The sequence below is a fragment of the Cariama cristata genome, unplaced genomic scaffold (assembly GCF_000690535.1).
Source record: "Cariama cristata isolate BGI_N322 unplaced genomic scaffold, ASM69053v1 scaffold16988, whole genome shotgun sequence".
Taxonomy (NCBI): Eukaryota; Metazoa; Chordata; class Aves; order Cariamiformes; family Cariamidae; genus Cariama; species Cariama cristata.
The window spans coordinates 33,464-57,424 of record NW_009631914.1 but is presented as its reverse complement, the minus strand read 5'-3'; the positions used below and the strand labels follow the sequence as shown (position 1 = coordinate 57,424).

The 23,961-nt window shown below is 38.9% G+C and overlaps 1 protein-coding gene across 1 annotated transcript in view; it reads right to left on the bottom strand.

Annotated features, from left to right (window-relative positions):
- Positions 1–243: 243 nt before the first annotated feature.
- Positions 244–23,961, bottom strand: part of DCHS2 (dachsous cadherin-related 2) — a gene marked incomplete at its 5' end in the record, with an annotated part of 55,415 nt that continues 31,697 nt past the window's right edge. Inside the window, 8 exons of the mRNA XM_009706162.1 lie at positions 244–2,870; positions 5,603–5,741; positions 7,217–7,503; positions 8,990–9,120; positions 11,995–12,146; positions 13,634–13,845; positions 16,746–16,856; positions 22,662–23,519. Coding sequence (XP_009704464.1) covers positions 244–2,870; positions 5,603–5,741; positions 7,217–7,503; positions 8,990–9,120; positions 11,995–12,146; positions 13,634–13,845; positions 16,746–16,856; positions 22,662–23,519 — 4,517 coding nt within the window. The remainder of the gene's footprint in view (positions 2,871–5,602; positions 5,742–7,216; positions 7,504–8,989; positions 9,121–11,994; positions 12,147–13,633; positions 13,846–16,745; positions 16,857–22,661; positions 23,520–23,961) is intronic.

The window sequence follows — 23,961 nt, the reverse complement described above, 5'->3', positions numbered from 1 at the left end:
ATAGGAAACCACAGTTGTTGGAGCTGAAAGAGGAGAAGTCTTTTGGCCTCACCACGTATTCTGGGAAGAACAAGATGGATAGTTGCCAAGTTTGTATCTATTTTATATCTTAACTTTTTCAGCTCACAAAAAGAGAAAGAACACTCACAATATAGTTCTGACAGGCATATTTTGCTTGTTAAACAACAACAAAATACATTTTAAGTGATATTTTTTTACCATAAAGTACTGTCAATTAATAACCTAGACCTGAATTTCCTCCTCTGTTGCAAGTTCATGGCTTGGATCAATAAGACATGTTCCTATCATTTTCCCATCAGACATTACTGGAGAAGCAGTAGGCGTCTGCATGGTAAGCAAAGAGAGAGAAGGAGAAAAACTGGGCGTCATGGTTGGTGGAGGGTATCCAAGGTTATGGATAAGGGGAGAACGAGGGTATTTTTTAAATGGTTGCCCTGATACGATATTTGGCATTCGTGGTGGCACTGTCCTTACGCCAGGCTGAGCTACTGATGTTATCAAGGGAGGAGGGAAAACAAGAGTTTTCTTCTCCTTAGGGAAGCTATGAATGTGTACGTTTTCATCTTTCAGTTTTGCAATGTCATTAAACACTGAGGCAAGAAGTTCAAATCTGGGTTCCCAGCTGAGCACATAATCCCAGTTATCACCACCTCTGAGATCCTCATCAGAGGTGTCAAAGGTTGCAAGCGAATCACACCCCGAGTCCTGCCTACTTGACATCAAGACACACTCTCTTGTGAGGTCTGTCATTATGTCTTGCTCTTTTATTCCAATTTTCTTAAGTGTTTGAGACAACATTTTATGTGTGTAGGCTGTGTCACAGGCTTCTTCTCTGCCTTCTCCTTTAATGGCCTGCACGCTCTCCACGCTTTGTGTGGTAGTCAAGACCTCTGTTTCTCCAGACTGACAGGAGAGTTGATCAGGCTCTCTTGGGATCCCTGAATCCGGCACCCATGAGCCACACTCACTCAGCACTGAGCCAGCGTTCTTTCTGCAAGGATGCTCATTGAATCTTTTGATTTCCTCATCCTCTGCAGTTTCTCCTTCGGCAGAACCATGGCCACTGGAGTCTGAATGTCTGCAGGGGACATCATCATCCTTCCCCTCTCCGATTCCTGCTAGGCTCAGCCATTCTGCTATGGCACCCATGGGAAGCATACTGCTCTCAGTACTTTGGATTTTCTGGCTGTCCTTATCTTCGCTGGCTGAATTCACATCAGTAGCTAAGGAGGATACTGCTTCTTTTTTCACACAGGAGTTCATCAGATCTTTCCGCTTATGTCTCAGAGTAAGTGCAGTAAGACTGACGGCAAGCAGTAGGAACACTATCAAGGAGATGGAAATGCTAATGGTCAGGCTGTATGCTGACACTGTGGGATAACTCTCAGGAGAGTTGGAAACATTCACCAAAACGGTGCATATTGTGAACTTTGACTCAATTTTGGGGCTGTGAGCTCTTACCAACAATTCCAGGGTATCATCACTCCTTTTGCTGCCATTTTTCTTTCTGTGAACAGTCTGAGTCAAATAAATATTACCACTGGTTTGATTCACATAAAAGAATGGAGAAGTTTTTAGTAGGGAGTAATGAACAACTCCGTCCAGTCCACTATCGCCGTCTGATGCTGCCACTCTGCCAAGCAACTGGCCTGCTTCGTTCTTCTCAGGGAGATTAAAGAAATACTGATCTTGTGTAAACACTGGGTCAAATTCATCTCCCCCCTCAATATCTACCTGAACTGTAACAGTACCCAGTGAGTCACCTTTGTCTTTTGCTTGGATTATGAGACAGTACCTATTCTGACTTTCATAGTCAAACATTTGCTTTGTATGGATATCTCCTGTCAAAGGATCAATGAAGAACATGTCATGGTCTCTAGGCGCTTCATGATGAGCCAAACACGAAGACTGGATGGAGTAGGTAAGGTGTCCATAGGAGCCTTTATCAAAATCCAGCGCACTAACAGCGCACACAAAAGAAAAGGTAGGCAGATTTTCACTGACAGTGCAGCTCAGGCTGGGAAACAAAAACAGTGGGGCATAATCGTTGTCATCTAGGACACTAACAAGAACAACAGAAAAAGCCACATTTTTTACATCAGCTCCTCCATCTGTGGCTTGGATGATCAAAGTGAATTTAATGGTATCCTCATAATCCAGTGTCTTCATCAAATCCACTGATCCCGTTTTCCCATCCAAACGAAAATGTCCCCTGTCATTTCCAGAGATGATAGCGTAAGTGATCTCTGCGTTAGTGCCTGCATCGCAGTCATTTGCAGAAACTTCGGTGAGGTGACTACCTACAGGGATGCTTTCTTTGACATGAATATGGTACTCTGGGCTGCTAAATACTGGAGGATTATCATTAACATCCAGCACAGTTATTAGCACAGTAGCAGTTGAATTCAAGGACGGCGTTCCACGATCAGATGCAAGGAGAACCAAACGGTGAGAAGCAGCCGTTTCCCTGTCGAGAACATTGCTCAAAACAAGACGGCCAACAAGTCTGTAGGATGTTTCTGGCTTCACAACACTTGTTTCCACGGAGAATAAATTCTCAGCATTACCATCAATAATAGAGTATTCAATATATGTGTTTTCATGTGTCCAATCATAGTCGATGGCTGAAAACGTGAGCACACTTTCTCCAACTGAGGTATCCTCGTTCACGCTGAGATTGTACAGAACCCTTGTGAACTGAGGGGCATAGTTATTTACATCTTCTATGCGCACCTCTACGGAGGTAACTGCACTCCGAGTGGGACTGCCACCATCCGTGGCTTCTATCAGGAGCTGAATAATGGAAACCTTTTCCAGCTGTGTCACTGGTCCCGTAGCGAACACTGAACCTGAAAATAAGACAGAATTAACAAAAGCCCAGACTTCACATTCACTAAGGCAAGTAAACGTGATTCCAAAAGCTGAATCTAATCAGTCGTATTTGAAAATGACTCAACTGTAATGGTCACACACCCCAAAGTAATTCTCTTGTCTCCAGAGAGTAGTGGTCAACAGCTCAATGCCTGGGTAGAGATCAGTGATGAGTGGTGTCCCTTAGGGGTCTGTACTGGGACCAGTACTGTTTGTATCTTCATCAGTGACGTGGACAGTGGGATCAAGTGCACCTTCAGCAAGTTTGCAGATGACACCAAGCTGACTGGTGTGGCTAACAGGCCTGAGGGACTGGATGTCATCCAGAGGGACCTGGACAGGCTTCAGAGGTGGGCCCATGTGAACCTCATGAGGTTCAACAAGGCCAAGTGAAAGGTCCTGCACCCGAGTCAGGGCAACCTCTGCTATCAGTACTGGCTGGGGGATGAATGGATTGGGAGCAGCCCTGCTGAGAAGGACTTGGGGGTACTGGTGGATGAAAAGCTGGACATAACCAGGCAATGTGCACTCGCAGCCCAGAAAGCCAACCATATTCTGGGCTGCATCCAAAGCAGAGTGGCCAGCAGGTCGAGGGAGGGGATTCTGCCCCTCTGCTCCGCTCTGATGAGACCCCCTGCAGTACTGCCTTCAGCTCTGGGGTCCTCGGCACAAGAAGGACATGGACCTGTCCGAGCACTGGCCACGAAGATGATCCGAGGGCTGGAGCACCTCTCCTGTGAGGACAGGCTGAGAGAGTTGGGGTTGTTCAGCCTGGAGAAGAGAATGCTCCATGGAGACCTTAGAGCAGCCTTTCAATACTTAAAGGAGGCTTATAAGAAAGATGGGAACAGACTTTTTAGCAAGGCCTGTTACAACAGGACAAGGGGTAATGGTTTTAAACTAAAAGACTGTAGATTCAGACTAGATATAAGGAAGACATTTTTTTACACTGAGGGTGGTGAAACACTGGCATAGATTACCAAGAGAGGTGGTAGATGCCTCATCCCTGGAAACATTCCAGGCCAGGCTGGATGGGGTTCTGAGCAACGTGATCCAGTTGAAGATGTCCCTGCTCATTGCAGGGGGGTTGGACCAGATGGCCTTTAAAGGTCCCTTCCAACCCAAACTATTCTATGATTCTAAGAAATCATAGCTAATGCTGCAAAGCAAAGGCCTACCCACAATGACAGAGTATCAAATACACATACTGCATTTAGACCACTGAAAATTTCTTTTGCTAATAACAGGCTGAACATGCAAACTGCATAAAATAAAAGGCAAAACAAAGCTAAGGAAATAGAGGCTCCTTATCAGAAGTGGCTATGCTGTGCGAGTTCATTACTGAAGGTCATTAGCTCTTCTGTTTTGCTTGCAATCCAGTAACAGCATTACAGGCTTGTTTGATTTTAGATAGGTTTGCCAGTAAGTTACATAAACATGTTTCATTCAAATTGCTTGTCTAAACATGGGGGTTGGACTAGATGATCTTGAAGGGTCTCTTCCAACTCAAATCATTCAATGACTCTGTTCATAAGCTATTTTCTTCTACTTCACTCTTCATGGGGTATAGCTAAGCACCACAGAGACAACACTGTTGTGACAATTTTCTGATCAGTTGAAAAACAGCCACTAGTCAAACATAAAGACAGGCTGGTGAATACAGAGTAACAAATGGCTAAAAAAGAATACAGCTTTAACTGGGTGAGACATTTGTATGTTCAGTGTTTGTAGTTACCATCACTCAACAAACACTGCATTCAAAAATTCACCTCATATAAACAGCTGGGAACAGCAAGTAAGCAATAAGAACTTGATCACTGAACAGTAGCTGTGCATCATTTTTGCCGTAATCTCTGAAGCTGATATTCCCAAAAATCTTAGGTACACATGCATACAAAGAGAGGCACACACAGTTTTCCACCTCTCAGTGTCACAACATTAGGCCAGAAAATTTAAATCAGTAAATCTCTTAACTACTGAAGAAAATTATGTAGCTTGGAGAGAGTGTTCTCAATTTAGAAAACTTTTAAATTCCATTTAGGATTACAGGATAAGATAATCTCTCTAAAGAAGCAATCTTAAAAACATACTGCCCAAGCTGTAGAGAAGCTCCATTATGATAGGTTCAACTTGTACAGAAAAACAGTATGAACTTAAATTGAATGAAGTCTGATACATGAGCTGAAATGTTATGAATCAATGCAAAATGTACAGCAACTTTTCTATCAAATCTGATCAGAGGAATAGCACCTATAGGATGTTGTAACTAGCTGCCTCGTGCACAGTTCAGGGACAAATTCAGAACTCCAGTCTTTGATGCAATCAGTTCTTCAGTGATAATGGCAGATTTACCCAAACCACAGAATCACAGAATCGGTTTGGTTGGAAGAGACCTCTGGGATCATCGAGTCCGACCTTTGCCCTAACGCCTCCATGTCAACTAGACCAAGTGCCACCTCCAGTCTCTTCTTAAACACCTCCAGGGATGGGGACACCACCACCTCCCTGGGCAGCCCATTCCAATGCCTAATGACCCCCTCTGTGAACAAACGCCTCCTAAATGGTGGTACTTGCCACCATTGGTGGTGGTACTTGGCCACCAAAGATTTCCAGAACTCAAGTGATCAGTGTCAACAGGTGAGGCAGTGCAACAGGACTCTTTAATTTACACTGAAAAAGCTGAAGTAATAAACCATGCTTACAGACTCACCATTCTTATGATCAATGGAAAATCCCTCAGAGGAAGAGAGAATTTTGTAGGAAATCATTCCATTATGCTCCGAATCCCTATCCACAGCAGAGACTGTCAGGACAGTGGCATCCATAGAAATTAGCTCTGGTAAGCTCACCTGATATACAAAGCAAAATTACAGTTTTGACAGAGCTTAATAAAAGGTTTTGAACATAAAAACTACATTTTCCTTCATTTGATCTTATCAGAAAAAAACCGAGTTCCCAGCTTTGGAAAAGGTTTCACCTACCCGTTTTCTTCTGGGACAAAACTATAAAAAAATCAAGATATTGAAAACAATGCATACAATACAGCCAAAATTTATAGTAAATTTTAAACACTAGCAAAATCCATCTAGTTCTAGTTCATTATGACAATGAGTTCAGAGAATCACTGAATCTCTTTTTTCAATAGTACACTAACGGAAGGAATAACTACAATGGATTGCAACTAAAATTGGCTTTTCTCCCTGCTTTCACAAACACGTTTATTTTTGTACATGGAATACAGTCTGCAGTCCCCATCCGGAGTATATAGTTGATCATTAAAAAACCCAAAACATGTATCCTGAAAATTCCAGCACCAGAGCACTTAATCATCACTGGATTATTCCTAGACCTTACTTTTCCAAAATGCTCCCTTTTTTGTTTATATAATCTAGCAAACCGAGAAAGTTCTTTCCCTTCTTAAGGGCTTCCATTATTTGAAGTCCAGATACAGTACTTTTGTGACCAAAGTTTCTTTCCACTTTATAAATCCAATTTCAAATGAACAGTATGATACAGCAGCTACTTTCATCAGAACTGCTGAAGTTAGATTAAATCATTTTAACAGAGAGATTGTATTTATATAATAGCCGTATATATTAAGCTATATATCAAAAGTATAAATATGAAAATACTTCAAAGGACAATAGAAGGGTAAAAATTACAGGAAATTCCTGAGAATTTCCTAAGATTTCCTGTCTAGAACCTCCTTCCAGACTAGACCCTAGTGTAGAGGGTACTAGACTGTACCCTCAGTCTAGTAGGGGATGTTGGGGAGGTCAAAACTCATATGCCTCACTCCCTAGATGAGTGCCATTGCTATAAGGCAGGGTCAAACTATATATGCATAACCCACCACAGGGGCATTTGCTACACCTCTGTGGAGCTGTGTAACTGACAATGCAGAAATTCATGCCATAGTAATGGGGCCAGAATAAATGTACCAACTTGTTTACCATTCTCCCAGAAGAAGGATGTTCTGAACACTGGACCCTGCTCCCCAGCCTAGTTTGGATTATATGCTAGTGATGGATGCAAGGTGTATGGAGTACAGCTAGCATTCACACCACTCTCCTTCTGAAGTCAGAAACCACAAACATGAAAACTGAACAATCCCCTCAGTCCTTTTAGCAGAATTCTGAGGAAGGGGCTGGGGTTTCCCAGAAGAGCTCTGCTCTGTTTCTGCTCAGTAATAGTTTGCAGAGACCTTCCTTCTCAGTGCTCAAATGCATTTTAAAGACAAATATATATAAACAAGCACTCCTAGTATTTATCATCATATACGGAAAGACATCACATGTTTGTTGTCCATTTGCCATGTTCCCACCTGATATGAATCCTGAGTAAACACTGGCGGGTTATCATTGACATCCAAAACAAGGATGGTGAGTTCTGCTTCTGTTTGATGTACAGAATCTGAAACTATGATTCTCAGCTTATACACAGCAGTTTCTTCAAAATCTAATGGTTCCACCACTGTGACTACACCGGTGTGTTGATCAATGGCAAACTTCATTCTAGGACTATTATCATAAATAAAACCAAACTGAAGTGCTGGCCTGGAGTCCGCATCACTTGCTGGCACCCGAGTCACTATAAAACCAGGCAGGGCATCTGAAACAATAATTTTCAGAATAAGTCATAGCTAAAAGATGATGTTACAATTTCTGAAGATTTTGCCAATTTTGTAATATTCAATCTTAACATGTAATCTTTTTGTATTAGCTTTTGGTGTATTTTAACTTTGTGTTTTAGAATAAGAGCAATATCCAGAAATGCTATGGAAACAGTAGTGCATTTCTTCAAATGCATCTGCTTTATCCCAATTTTAATTCAGGTTTTCTTTAGACTTTCCCAGATCCAGTGTTGCCATAACTGTTTCTTCACTAGCAACAGGAACTTCCATGGTTTTCCACAAGCATTTAGGTGACATGAATTTACTGAATAGTGTCACAAGCTTCCACAAGAATATTTAATTGAGGCATCAGAGTCCCCTGGTCTGTGTATAACCAGCAAATATAATTCTGAAGTTTTTCCAAAGGAGAAGGCCACTAGAGAGAAACAAGACCTTCAGCCAGACCTACATATCACAAAAGTCTTAAGAGCTCATGGCATAGTCCTGTGAGTCCTGTGACAGCTTTAGTCATGTGCCAAATTGACAGTACCAGGGATTGCAAACTGAACCTATTAGCAATCATCTTAAAGCCTGGAGCTAACAGAAACTAAATCATTTCCCATTTGCATGCCCGGGGTATTAAGCCTCAACAATGGTGTGCAATGTCCTAAAGCAAGTGTTCTTAAATGGAATACAAAAACCTAAGCAAGTAGCCAGTAGTTCACAGCTGCTGTGCATCCGTGACTCCCACACTTGTCATTACCAGTGGGAGCTAAATTCAGGAAAGGCTAAAAAATATCACTAGAAAGACAGCCTTAATATCTTTTGTTAACAAGAGTGCTGGAATTTCAGCACCTAAAATCTTCATAAATTTTCTGCTGTGTATCTTAATGCATCACATGTATGATGCCTGTATTTGAAAATGCTGGGCTTAAGACTCAAGGTCTGCAAATGCTGAGCTACTGTCATACAACATACCAGATGTATGCTGGGATGAGGACTCAGGAGGTCCTGGGTCATCCTCTTCATGATAATCAACTGGAGCAAGCTATAGAGCATTTTAACCCTTCACTCAAATTTACAGAAATTATTTCTTTCATCACAATGAAATTCAAAATGTTTCATTTCTAGCAATGATGATTTTAACACCAAGTATTTTTATTGCAAAAATGCAGAAATTGAAGACATCTGAAGAATACGACACTGGAGTCCAAAATGAACAGTTTACAGATGTATTTCTGCAGAGTTTGTTTTCCTCTTTCTGAATTGCCTATGGTTTTGTTCCAAACTATTCTTAAACCCAGTGTCTAAAGATTAAGAATAATGCCTCTGAGAACAAAAGCAGATCACAATTTACTTTGATATTTCAGTATTAATCCATTATCCTTTTTACTACAGTTTCTTGGTTACACATATCACCAAAAGCACTATCGTCGTCTGATAAATCTCCATCTTAATAAAACTTTGCTGTACTATCACACTTACTTTCTGGGACCTTCAGTTCACCTAGTGGTTGGACAACTGGAGCATTGTCATTAACATCTAACACTTGTATCCTCACAATACTTGTAGCAGAAAGTCTGGGGTTTCCTTTATCAGCAGCTTGTACAACCAACCTACAATGAAAGGGAGTAGTAATTGTCACTGTTGGTCAGAAATCATCGAATTATCCACCAATGTTATAAGCAGGGGAAAAAATACAAACGAAAAGATCAGCCCTTTCTGTTTCTCATTGCAACTCTCAAACTCCATCTTTCTCTCTGGAAGGTTAACTGTCTGGAGTTTTATTTTTTGTCTTGTAGCAAAAATGTCCAGGAGATTGTAGGTGGCACAAACATAACAAAATCATACAAAGAAAAGGAAACATTCATCTGTATTCATTTAACTGAATTTCATACCAAATGTAGGTGGTTAAACAAGCTAGCAAGACTCTTTCGGGTAAGACACATTTCTCCAGTTGGTAATTCAGAGTAGGAATTAAAACTTCAGTACTAAATGGTCCTTTGGAGGAATCTGACTTTCCTCATTGTTTATAAAGGGACAACAGGAATGTCACAATTGGGCAATATGAAAACATCCAAAGTAATATTCAGCCAAAATGTCTGCAAAGATACAGAATAGCCCCCCTATTATATTATAAATGTAAGCAATAAAGTGAAAAACCTCAATACATGCACCATTTGACAATGGCAATGTTTCCACCAATTTTAGTGGGATCAGAATCTCACTGTCAGATTAAGAGAGTTTGCCTGTACGCTTCCATTTTACACCTGCATAAGGATGGGTAGTAGATTCTCTTAACAATCTTTTGATTTCCACAAACAATGTAGCAAAGAAAATGGTAAGTAATGACCTGATAAACACACATAAAAGGACGTTGACTCTCTGTAGAAACTAGCTTCTGAATAATAATGAGCAAATGTTTATTGTAAGCAAAGATTATTTGGAAGACTTCACCACTCCTCAGTATTGAAAATTACCCAGAAGGGAATTAAAAATTGAATCTAACTCAACAGGTGCTCTAAAAAAAGGAAGAGACAAAACAAAGAGAAAAAAATCAAGCTATGCAAAAGGATATACAAGTCAGAGCCTGGCATCTCAACTGAACGTTTTATGTACTAACAACTGTTTGCATGTTGCAAAACAAGTTTTCTGGGTCTCCCTGCAGATCTTTGAATGCTTTATTTCTCCCTCTTTCCTCCAAGTCACAGTTTCTGTTTAAAGTGGCAAATAGATGTTACTTCCTAAGTGTTTACATGACAATATGGAATACCAAGGCTGTAACTCAAGCTGTGGATTGCAGCACTTCCGTTCCTGAACCACACCAGCTCTGCTCTGAGTGTCCTTGTGGTTTCTGATGCCGACAGAACAGATAACTTGAATTGCAGACTAGTATTCAATCGGTGACCATGTAGAATTCCATATAGAAAGTGTATTTTTTCTAGAATTAATATTGGTAAGGTATACACATGGAAATATTTTACTAAAAATAATCACTTTCTAAGGTTTCAGGAAAAAACTCATAAAAACATCTCAGCTAAGGCACTAAAATTAAGGTTCTGTCAACACTTCCATTATAACTCCTATTACAAGGGATTTAGAACTTCTGGGGATGAAAATGTTCAATTTAGATAAAATGAACAACTCCTTGCAAATCTGAAAGAACCAATGGCAACATTTTGAAATTAAACAGGAAAACAGTTTTGAAAGCTTCTTTTGCTACTCACTTTTCACCTAACAATGTATAGATTAATAATGTATTAATAAAAGAAGGAACACAAAGCTTCAGATTCCTCAAACTGTCAATTTAAAAGGCTAGAATTCCAACATAAATACTGAAATAAATCAGGCTCCCAGTTAAAGACAGATAAGAGAATTATTATGCTTACATGTTCAATGCTTCATCAACAGTAAACATCCTTCCTTTGAAGGTATTCTTTTAAAGTACTAGTTACAAATAAAATGTATTACACTATTTAAATGACTAAAAATCAGAACTGATGTTTTTGATTCAGTGAAAAGCTGAAAAATAAACTCCAAATGAAGTGTTCTGTACATTAAGTTAAACCAAAGTATTTCCTTTAGGACACTATTATCATATTAAACTGATATTAAAAAAAATTCTATTCTGTTGATCTTTTTTATGTGGTTTTCTAAGAGTTATTCTGGCTCATAAGAATTCTGATTGGTTATTTAAAACTTTGAGGCCCCAGAGGATAGGAAAACTTGCAAATACCTTAACTGATGCCACAACCACATGGAAAAGAAAAAAAAGTTAATTTCTACTGACACATAGACAGAAATCTACTTTTTGTAGACATTGCAGTACATAAAAAGGGTGTATTAATGAATCCGCATACTTGTATTTTCTCTTCAAGGCATGATTTATTTGATTTGTAATTCTAATTATGGCATGAACTGTAAAGAAAAACTGTCATGTCCACTTGATCATATTTACTCACAGTTTCTTGGAAAACAGGAAAAAAACTAATGCTTAGTACAAGACAGCTTATAGGTGGAAACAGCTTACAGAAGCATCTTTACCAGATTATGGAGAAGAAAATTTTAACTATATTCTTATTAAAGAACAGAACATGTCCCTGTTTCTTGGATTTGATTTGAGTGCTTTCTCTGTGTCTTTACATATTTATAAAAAATGGTTCCAGAGAAGGAACGGCTGTTCAGTTCTTAATAAACTAAAATCCAGGAACTGCCATCATTCCTATAGTGAATCATCACGCTTACTTATATCAGTAAGTGTTGCCATCGATCAAACAAGATTGTATTTCTTCCCCCACATTTGAGAAGTACGCAAGAGCCCATGGTACAAATGGGCAGCTTCAGAGCTGTTCTCAATGCTGTCTGGCTTGCACCCAGGCTCTGTGGGTAATGGATATCAACAGAAAACTACAAAATATGTAACACGAGCAATCTCAAGTTAAAGTGAACAAAAAGAATAATACATTTTTATAAGAACCTCGCACACAAACCTGTAAGATGAAGTGTCTTCATGATCTAGGACTGTATTAGTTGCTAAAATCCCTCGTGCTGAATCAATTAGAAATGTTGCGTCTTCATTACCAGATAAAATTGAATATTCAGTTTCTCCATTCAGCCCGCTGTCAAGGTCAGTAGCAAATACCTGTTCGGGAGCAAAACTGAGGCTTAGTTCAAAATGGTAGAATGGAATTTCAGAAAGAAAAACCTCATATTACAGTCATCTATTTCTGGTTACTTTCCTTTCGACTGCACAGATTTAAGCAAATAATCATACTGGTCCCCAACATGAGTATCGTCTGAGGTCACGAAATCTGCTCATGAATCGCAATAGGATGCACATGAATTCTTTCTCTGAGTAATCTGAAATTCAGCTACGTAAGGCGCTAGGACTGAATGTAATCATTTTACACTGCTTGTATTACCATAAGGTTGATGTTAGAATGCTGTCCCTGTTCAGTGCATAAAAATGCTTTTTCTCGGGGGTCTGGGACTGACCCTTCAAGTATTACTGCTATACAAACAGACAAAGGATAAAATAATTAAGTTTTCAGAGCTTTCATGGAATAGTTTATTAATTACTTTTAAAAATATGAACCAGAAAATATAAAAAGAGCACAGGCAAGCTATAAAACCAACAGAATAAATAACATTCAACAGCAGTGAACAGGTTTCTCAAAGACTCGTCTGACTTTGAAGAGTCATCTTGGTATTTTTCTGGTTGCTGAACAAGCAGCATAATGAGTATGGGATCCAAACCATAGCACAGGCAACCAGTCAAACTGAATAAAGGAAACATAATAGAATGTATTCTGTCATAAAATTTTGACTAGACATCTGGGTTGACTGCCTTTTGATTTTTCTCCATTCATGGACATATGTTTCTTTAAATATAGTGTCCATCAGTTTCTAATCACTTTGCCCTGGAGACATTTGTAGCTTTCCATTTATTTATTCTCTCGAGGAGGAATATCTTTAGTACCTAACATGAACCTCGCTGTGACCTGACTTACAATGCAAGAACATGTACTGAGGAAATTATGCATTCTTCTAGCCTAACTGATGTCTTCTTTTGCTCTAACATGGCCAGCTGGAAACATTTTTGGAGAATGGATCCATTCAGAGGAAGAAGTGTTTGCACATTCAAATTGAGACAAGCTGCTCTTTAGGCATCAGATTTTAAATTGAACATTTGCGTTTGACTCTAGTCTGACAAGTTGAAAGTATTCTTTTTATTGCTACAGCCCTTTCAGTAGATGCATTAATGCAAGACCCAGTCTACACTGTAACCATGACCACAGCTTTGAATGGTATTTTTCAACTACTTGAAGAGAGAAACAGAAAATTAAAAAAATAATAATTTAAAGTCCAGCCGCACAACCATTAAGAAGATAAAGAATTCTCTTTCAGCTTAACAAACTCAAATGAAAGATATGAAATGTTGTCTAGAAAAAAAAAAAATCATTGAATATTTTAGATATTCAAGAAAAGTAGTAGCAACACCAAGAACCTCACTCTCAGTTTTCAAGACAGTGGTCCAGAACAGACCTAGCAGGACTGTAGTCATGAACAGATCGACCAAACTTCTTTTTAACTACAGCACTGAGTTTGGGAAGAGATATTTCTGCTTACCTGTATGATGTCTGTTTTGGGACTCTGGCCTTCCCATACTGATGCTTTGTAATAGCTTTGCTCAAATTTAGGAACATTGTCATTCACATCTTGTATCAAAACTGTCACTCCACAAAGTGCTGAATCCAAGCTATTTTCAGCCAAAACTGAAAGATGTATTTTATTCTTAGCTTCATAATCAAGAAACTTTGGCTCTTTTACTGTGATTGCACCTGGTTTATCAAAATAAAAATAAAAACAATATTGAGATGTGATGTGTATTCAGGAAAAAAAACATGCAAATGCAGTGAGGAAGTCCCTAACACATACCGTCTCCTCCACTGAACATATGACAGAATTCCAGCAAGATCCCCACTATGTCCTCTACCTAACATCACTCCTGACATGCTAGCTACTGTACAAATCTTGCAGAGCTAACTTTTCACTGACCAACCACCATGTTGGAAATTTCCTAAAACAAAGCCAATTTATCTATAGGGGGAAAAAGAGGAAGAAAGTGGCTGCATGACATGTGCTCCTTGACACACAACAGTCAGCCAGCTGTGTCTGAAGAGACTCTTGGCCGTCATCCAAGAGCAGATACATCAAGCCCTCCATCTATACTCAAACTGGGCAAGAGCTGTATCAATGTCTGTATCTGACTGACATGCAGATAAAACACGGACTCCTCCTGATGCAGTGAGCCCCACCCCCAGCCCCAACTGTTGTTCTATCAAAAATAATCAGTGAAAATTATTGAGACAAGCACAATTAGACATCTCCACATTAGACCTGAAATGTTATTGGAAATGTGTTGTGATTGTTTCCATGTTCTAGGTAATATAGCAATATACTCAAAAGTCTTCATTACATCTAAACATCAAACATAGTTAATTTGTACGTTAATTTCATTAGAATTCAAATTGAGTTTGCATGGATTTTTCAGTAATGATGCCATGACTACCTATATCCCAAACCTGTGACAGCGTAAGAACCCACCTACTGTGGCTCTCCAAGCTAGTGTTTTTTAGTTTTTATTTTATAAGATAAGCAGCAATGACTGGCTATTGCTTATGGCTCTGTCCAATGTTCAAGAACTGCATCTTGAACATAAAGATTTCAAAGCTGGCAGGTGGCCTCTCTTCAGCACACCACTTACAAATTATCACATTCTTTATCCAGAAAAAGCACAATAGACAGTGGCAGAAGGAATATACTTCAAGACAACAGAGAGTAACTGAAAGACTCTAGTGTAGAGTGGAGAAAATAATCAAGTTTGAGGTACACCATCTAGGAGGAACAAGTGAAAGAACCAGAGTTGCTCATTCTAGAGAAGTGCAGATGAAGAAGAAACAGGGTAACACTCTTCAAATATGTAAAGAATAGGGTTTTTTGCCTTTGTCTTATGTCTATTGTTACTAGGTTAAGAAGTAATAAGTTTAAATTGTTTCAACAAACATTCAGATAGATATGAATAAAAGCTTTGCAACTGCCAAGACTTGTACAGACTATTGAAAGTGTCTGCCACATCACTACCACTGGTGGTTTTTAAGGACACAACAGATAAACTTCTATCAGATTTTGGCACACTTGATTCCCCTTCTGCATCAGAGGACAGGTAAGTTCGTATCTTTGGGTCACTTCCTACTATACTTTATATGAATCTACAATATAATAAAGCCCGCTAGAATGGAAGAAAGTCTTCTCCAAAGTGCAGTTAATTAACATCAATGCTTGAAAAGACAAGTAGAGCAGACCTTTGGCTGTTTAGAATACCTAAGATAGAAAGGGCATCAATATAGCTCAAAATACTTCTGCTGCAGAAACCATGGGTAGAGAGTTACTGGTGTCAAAATTAATGCTGAGGTAAGAACTGCTCTTAAAAAGTCCTGAAAGGCTGCACTTCAATTAATGTTCTCTAAGAAACAGAAGAAAGGTTTCAGAATAAAGGAAACAGAAGAAACCGCAATGGCTCAAATACCTCAAAAGAAGACTTGTGATATCCACTGCTATAGAAGTTCCACTACTGTTTGTGAAGAGAGTGCTTACGAGACTCTTAAAAACATCATGTAACCATTTTTCAGCCTGGCTAGATAAAAACCAGGAAAATCCCATTTGATTTTTTTTTTTTCCCTGGAGGTAATATTGGAGAAGATTCACTTTCTTGGGGATAAACTTGTCTGGGTCCAAGATTTTCTTTAAGATTAAACTTTCTTGTTTTATTTCAGTAAAGTAAGGAGGACTTGGAAATCAAGTGTATGCACTTTTAAGTGCCCCTCATCTAAACAAAATTAAATAATTATAACTGTCCAATCAGCATCAAACATGATAGCTTTACAGCAATACATCACTTGATGCCTAGAGACATCAGAATAATCACAGATTAAAGCCTCCAGGAACTCAAGGAGAAAGCCACTTGTTAAGAGTACAAACTATTGACACTATTTTTGAGGAAAACTGCTCACACTGTCTATGCCATCCCAGAAAGATTACAGCTATTCAGAAGGCAAACTCTTTTGTTGCAGATATTTAGGAGCCGAGAGGCAACTAGAATAGCTATGCTTTCTTACATGCCCTAGATGAGAGCACGTAAATGCACAGGGGGAATGCACCGCTCTCCTGGCATCTGAAGATCCTGACTGAAGAGCAGGTGAAAGCAGATCTGCTGCAGAACACAAATATAATCACCAAAAAAATAAACAAACTTGATTTTCAAACTTGCCATGGTTTGCCTGAAACAAAGAGCATTAAACTCAACAAGGGTCTAATGCTTCCTACATTAGGAGTGTTTGAAGGATAATGTTCATTGAGTTTTGGGGCAACTTTAAGACAAGAAACAAGATGGAGTCTCAGCTTGGATTAAAAAGTAGTAGTTTATTAAATCTCAACACCTAGTGATCAATAGTTAACCAGAACCGAGCATTTTAAACAGGCATACTGATGTTCAATTTGTTTCCACGTTGAGTTTACAATAATGCAGGTCTCTCCACATCCCTGGCTTTACTAATGATTTATTCATTGTAAAAGGAGAGTAATACTCTTAAGATATCTACCCCTTGTTCTTGTGGTAGGAACTTGCTCTATTTTAGAGACCGCACTCACAGACATCTGGGGGGAAAAAAAAAAAAAGTACCTGTAATGAGGTGTATTGAGAATATGCTTTCTTTGTCATTGAAGATGCTGTATTTTATGTCTTCTCCTGTAGATTTGTGTCCACAAGCTTCTACAGTTAGAAGTGATGTACCTATGAAAGCAATAAGTCATTTTCATCATGTCCACTTTCAAAGGTTTTATTCTAATTTTATATTACTGTGATTAATAGCAGATGCACAGCCAAATGCCTATGTACTAGGCTAGGTGCTTATTCATGAATTAAAATAGTAGACGATAGAAACAACTCCTCCATGACTTTCACTGCATCAAAACTTAGGCAAGGCACTGTCTGTCCCTCCTTGCCCAGTAAATTACTCATCTGATCACAATTTCATCACCTGCCTTAATAAGATGATGAGTTTTAACTCTCCCTAATTGCAAACTCCCATGTACCGCTGGAATTACCTCCTACCTGAAGTTGTATGTATTCCTTTTATTCAGGTAATGCTGTCTTTAGTAATTTAAATCTCACCTTTTCATGAATTCTTTTAAGGAAAATAGTACCTTTTTGTCCATCATAGGAATGCAAGTTACTCCTGAATCACCATAAAGAGTTTATTTATCTGAATTCAATTTGGATTCTTGAACAATATTTTAAATGAAACCTTCTTAAAATTTTTAATTATCCATCTTTTAACAGAGAGAATTAAAAGATGAAACTACACGCATAGCTATGTGTCAATACAAGCAGAATCCACATTCCATGAAAAGAGTAATAATTTAATACAGAATAAGAGACATGAAATGAAAATCCTGTTTGAAATAGGATTAGAGGAAAAATGTGGAACTGAATACATTATACTGCTCAGAATCATCACATTTAACAAAAATGCAGCAAGTTTAAAAAGCATTATCAAGATTTCCAAATAATTATTCTTTTCAAGTGAGTTATGAAACAGTTTAGCATATATGGCAATGGATTTTAACTATTTAATTGTAGTTGATTCCATGCAACTGTGATGGAGTGAAGTTACTGTGCAATCTGAACTCTTCCAAACAGCATTACAGAGAAGTAGCTATTTTATTACTTTACAAAGGGCATGCTGTTCACACTCAGTGTCCTGGATGTCAGAGGAAAGTACTTTATCTTTAGTGTACAAATGAGAGGAAACGTTGCTCTTACAACTATCTGCTACCGTTTTTATTTTAGTGTTGTTACTTATTAATTTTTAAACTAGGAAATTTTGTTTTAAGTAGTTTGTCATTTCTCCTAAAATCTGACCGTCAAAAGCAAAAATATGCTGATTTTGGCAGATGTAAGTTTCTGTACTAGTCAATATATTCATAAGATATTTACTAGAAAAGTTCTGGAAGTAGGATCCAGCCATCCAATAGGTAAAGACTAATATGAATGCTGCATGGAGTTTTTTGGGTTTTTTTCGGAATTAAAATAGAGGGTTGTAGGTTGAATTTTCATTGCTGAGCAATTTTGATTTACTACAAGAGGCTACTGCAAGGGTAATCATTCATAGCATCCTCAGAGCAGATTTAAAGACAAGAAAAAAATTCAAGGTCCAAAGAACGTCACTATCTTCTAATGCTGTCAGCACTCTGTCTGTTTGTTTGCTTGCATGTTTAAGAAGCAAAACTACCAGAAATAAAGGAAGCAGCAGCATTTCTCCTTGAAGCCCTGGTTTTCAGGGGTTAGGTTAATAAATTTTTGCTCTAGGTCCTCAAATCCTAATCTTTTAAGTTTCATATTTTTCATGTAGTTAAAATGGTTTACAACTTCTTTTTGGTAGAGAACAAATTTCTTCTGTTTCTGATATCTTTCAGAGAAAACAACTACTTCAAACAGTGAGTTTTTACAGTTCACTGCCAAAAAAACATGACCAAACTCTGAGGTCTGTTGTGACCAAACAGGCCCTATACAGATAAACAGCAAAAGGCAATTCTCATCTGCTGGAGCTCACGATTCAAGTATACGCGATTCAAATACTGCTTCAAGTAGAGCTGACAACATGTAACACTGAACCTGGAGAGCAGTAAGAGAAAGGGAGCTTTCTGGCTGCAAAGCACAGTGGCATGAGGAGGAGGAGGAGATTGGCACTGAAGCTAGAGCAAGGAAGGAGTGAGATCAGGATCACAGCAGAGAGTGGCCAGATTGGCTTGAAATGCTATGCAATCGACTTCTGAACTAGTTAATACTGAAGGAAGTGAGAGAGTGATTTAAAATGTTTATATTTAGATTTTTTTCAGTTCAATCACAGACAACCTGATTGCATTTGAAAGTATCTCAAACTGCTTTAAACAGCCTACACAGCAGCCCTTACATTATGCTTGCTGACTTGACACTGAAGCACAGCAGTGCAGACAGCATCTGCCTACCTGTCCAAATAGGCTCAAAAACATTTGCTGTACTCTGTGTTAGGACGTAACATACACACCAGACCTGAGCTACTGTTATCACTATATCATTGTTTTTCTTCTCTCTTCAGTACTCATTACAGTGGTCTCTTTCCCCTCCTTTGTCATCTAACCCCGGTTCATCCTTGCCATTATTTCCTGAGACCTCTTAATAGCTCATAAAAGAAAAAGCTAACTGAGCACAAAGAGTAAGAGATGACTTACAGAATAAGAGGTGACATATTTTACATCTATTAGAAAAAAAAACAGAGGTGCCAACAAGTTTTACTGGTGAATCTGTCTCCAAGGAAGTGCTATGCAAACCACCATTCAAGTGAAAGCTTGGTGAGTAATAAAGGTTTCTTACCCTCCGGAGACCACAGTGACTTGGTTATTTATTGGCTGACTTCTAAGTCTCTCTTGTAATGCAGTTTATAATATTTAAAGACATGAAGTATTCAATATCAAACAAAAAGTAGAAAAATGGGGTTTTCTGAAGGTCAGCAAACTTGGACGTCAAACACTTCAAGAAAATCTGACCACAAGGACCAATTCCTGAGGTGCTCACCCAATTGATGAGTTTAGACTAAATTAAAACTAAGGACCCTTGGCTTTGGCTTTCGTTGTTTATACCATTCAGATTTTTGATTCTTTTTAAAATAAACTTAGATTTTTTCCACTCTGTTAGTTAAGGTAGAAAAAAAAAATTAGGAGGAAAACCCACATTTATTAATACCAGTTCTACAAATAATCAGTACGTAATGTAAATCTCCCCTGGACTGAAAACACTGGTACCATTCGTATTTGTAGGGGTCCCAGGATAACATATATCCTGTATGCTAACTTCCATGAGAGTTTTAATTATAATCATGCTTTTTTCCCACTGAAATGTAAAATATTTGGTATTTACTTATGCTTATATAAATAAGAAAATATTAAAAACAGAGCTAAAACAGTATTAGCATTTGGTAAAATCTCTCATACTCTTAAAAGAATTCGATCTTAGCAAATAAATTTTTATTAAATATACAAACTAACATTTTGGGATGAAACCCTCCTGTTTAACCTGAAGCTTTGCTAAATTTCCTTTGATCAAAACAACTTAAATTGAATCTTATCTATATTTTCTATAGACTTGAATGGGAGAACATGTGACTATGGCATTCTGATACCACAGTTCCTTGGAGCATTTCCGTAATTTCAGGCTGGAATGTCTAGCCTGACCCAGGAACACACCTACACTTAGGAAAATTTAGGATCCGATCAGTTTATCTATTGCCACAAAGCCCTGATTTTTACTTTCTTTCTTTAAACCTTTACTTTCTTTCTTTCAGTTCCCAAGGGAAGCCTGACACACAGGTTCTCACGACACTTTCTGAAAATACAAGCCTGCTGCAGCAAGGGAACAAGAGACAGAACCGAGAGCCCAGAGCTCGCCTCTGGGGACACCTTGGTCTCTCCGCTTTCCGGAAACCTAGGATCCAGGGTCCTGCACATCACCACAGTTGAGACTCAATGGGGAGATCAGTGAAAAGACAGAAAATGAGAGATTAGCACACATTGCCGTGACATCCGAACTGTATCTTCTGGAAGCAGCAATTCCCCCCGGGTATACTCTCCTTTGCAAAGTGGCACATGATTCATTACTGTACAGTGCTGACTCTAGTAAGACAGGGCGTGGAGGCCTTGCGGTATCTGTGACGTTCACAGAAAAATTCAGTTTTAGGGTGTCCACAGCTACTTGTAAATCCTGGTCAAATTCATGGAATAAAAAGCATTTTTCAAATGTCAGGACAAATGCATTTAGAGATGTTTTGGTCTTTTTTTTTGCATTTGTAATAGAAGGAATAAATGAAGCACTGGTTGAAAAAAATTTAAAGAACTCTAAAGAATTTCTTATCCCACATGTTCTGTACTCAAGAGTGCTCAGTATGAAGTGAAAAGGCAACAAACACTTCTCTGCCTGAGGAGACCTGAATCCATACCTTTTGTATTTCAGGAGAGTGTTTTAACCACCAAGCTACTGCATGCTCCACTCCTTCTTGTTGGAAGCCTTTTCCACTTTTTCCAAAATCTCACATGTTTTTTTAACAGACAGCGAGAGAGCTAGAAGGATGCTCTACCTTAGTGGTTTGATTGTTCATCACAACTTTTTAAAAATACTCTGAAATATTTCATCTATGGTTAAAAAAAAGTCACTTAATTAAAAATAAAAAATGTCACCGTATTGCCTATTTTCTATCTGTTAATTGAAACATCAGTAATACCCACAGCATTATCTTTATCTTAAAACACACAGCTGAAAATTTGGCTTGTAGTCCCAAACAGGCAGAGAGAAAGGAATGGCTGAGTAAACAGTAGTAATTACTGCAACAGCCATCTTCACCCTTCATTCTCTAATTCTGCTTGTAATTACCCAAGAATATTGATTGGTTTTCCAAAATCATCAACACATTTCTTTTGCCGATTCCTAATCAAATATATAGACTGTTACTCAAGATCTAAGAATTCACTTAACTCACAATATCCTTAGGATATAAAGGAATATTGCTTTCATTTTACCAAGGGAAATTTGAACTATAAAGAGGATAAATGAGTTGTTCAAGGTGAACCTCATGAGGCAGTGTTTGAATCAAGAATATAGTACAGGTCAGATGTCTAAATACATCTGGTCAATTATACAGTGGGATTTGTGGGCAGAAAAATGTGAAAGGCATTCCTTTCTGCCCCTCATTAGGATGAGCCCATCCTCTGAAGCAGGAAAAGGTACTTACCACATCTAATTGGCAAGAGGCATAACTGCTAATATTCTCTGAATCATAAAAAGTAGAGCAGTAATTCTCATCATCATATGGAACAAAAATAAAGAAATTTGCAAGCACCTTGTGATTGAAACTGGTTTGTCTACAGGTAGCATTCAATAACGCAGGCTCTAGGTAGAGATACACTGCAGAAGCCTGTCCAAGTGACAATGTACCACAGCCTCCAAACTTCTCTCCCCTTCACCCCACCCTACCACCCATTCTCCTTCTTCTGGAAAGTCCAAAACTTCTGTAAGGTTTTAGACTATCTCTGAAAGCTACTGCACTTCATGAAGGGTTTTGCAAAAACAAGAAATGTCATGTTGCAACTGGTACACACCAAACATCTCATCTGAGCTTGTGTGCACTGACAACTGAGACAAGTAAATGCTGTCCACCCATCATAAATGTCATTTTGCTAAAAGAGTGAACCCACTGATGCTTTGGGCTTCTGAAGCCGAGGGATGGAAACACACCACCTTTGAACAAGGGAGATTTTTGTTTAATGTGGCATCACTGTAGTACATGGGCAGCAAACTCAAGAGCCAATGCCTCCAACTAACAGCCCATGCTTCTTTTTCATGCTGGTACACTGGAAAAGGGCAGACTGATATTTGCTACATCCAAATTAACTCTTCCCTGCTGCTGCACAGGCAAAGAAGTTTCCCTATACTATTCATTACAATTACCATTCCAAAAGAAGGGGAGATTGGTAACCACAGGAAGACAAATTTGGATTTTATGCCCACCTGCTGCACTGTTCTCGGGCACGCTTGCTTCATACAGGCTACGGCTGAATGAAATCTCCTCCTCTTGTTCTGCTGTAAAGATAATGACCATAGCTGTGGCTGTTCGAGGTGAGATACCTTGATCTGAAGCTGTCACCAGCAGCTGGGTACTGAAGTCCGTGGAAGCCAAGGGCTCCTGAAGAATGATGTCACCTGTTTTTGCATTGATCTGAAATACAGTTTCTGCTATCATCAAACTAAAAACAACAGCTCCGTTTGATCCCAGATCCATGTCCTCTGCTATCACAGTGGCTACTGTCTCATTCGCAGGGGTTTCAGCAGGCACAAAGACCCTGATAGGATTCTGCAAAAAAACAGGCTCATTGTCATTGACATCATCAATGTGCACCACAACAGTGACAGTGGTGCTTCTTGGCAAATGGGTGCTACAGTCACTTGCCACAGCCCTAAATATATACTGGGATTTGGTCTCCCGGTCCAGTGCCTTTGTAGTAACTATAGACCCCGTCACACTGTCGATAGCAAAAGCCCCAAAGGTGGTGTCAACAAGGGAGTACGTAACTTCACCATTCAGGCCATCATCTTCGTCAGAAGCAAAGAGGTCCAGGATGGCTGACCCTTCCTCTAGGTCTTCTCTCACGGAGATCTGATAGTGGGTCTTTGCAAACATCGGGCTGTGGTCATTTTCATCCAAGACCGTTAGATAGAGCTGTGCAGTGGAGCTTCTCAAGGGACTGCCTAGGTCATGGCACTCAATTACAAGAGTGAAATTGCTGACGTCTTCTCTGTCTAAGCTACGAGTGACCAGCAGTTTTCCTGAAGTGTTATTTAATGTGAAGTATTCTCCAACATTTCCACCTTTCAAACACATAAAAAAATAAAATTATCACAAACAATTGCTTTTGAAAAAAAGAATCCCTTGCAAATACTGCTATGTTAATTGCAATAACATGATCCAATTGCTTGTACGGCTGGGGTGTTCATGTGCCTTTCACATATCTTATTCCTCTTATACGAATTAAAACCTGCATTTCATTTAAATCAGCGGGTGGCAATGACAGTAAAAACAGAATGTCATATCAATTTACAGAGGGGCTATTTTGCCAGATGCACGTCTTTTTTCCCAAAGCAGCACACCTTATAAAATCTCCGGTAACTATGCTGCTGCTTAAAGTGACCTCTTCTCAACCTTAGTTACAAATTCCAGAAAACTATAAAGCGTTGCTGACAATTGTAATTACTTGCTTCTTGTTCTCTTCTACAAACCTGTCTCTTGGAAGTGAATAGCTGTGCAAGGTCT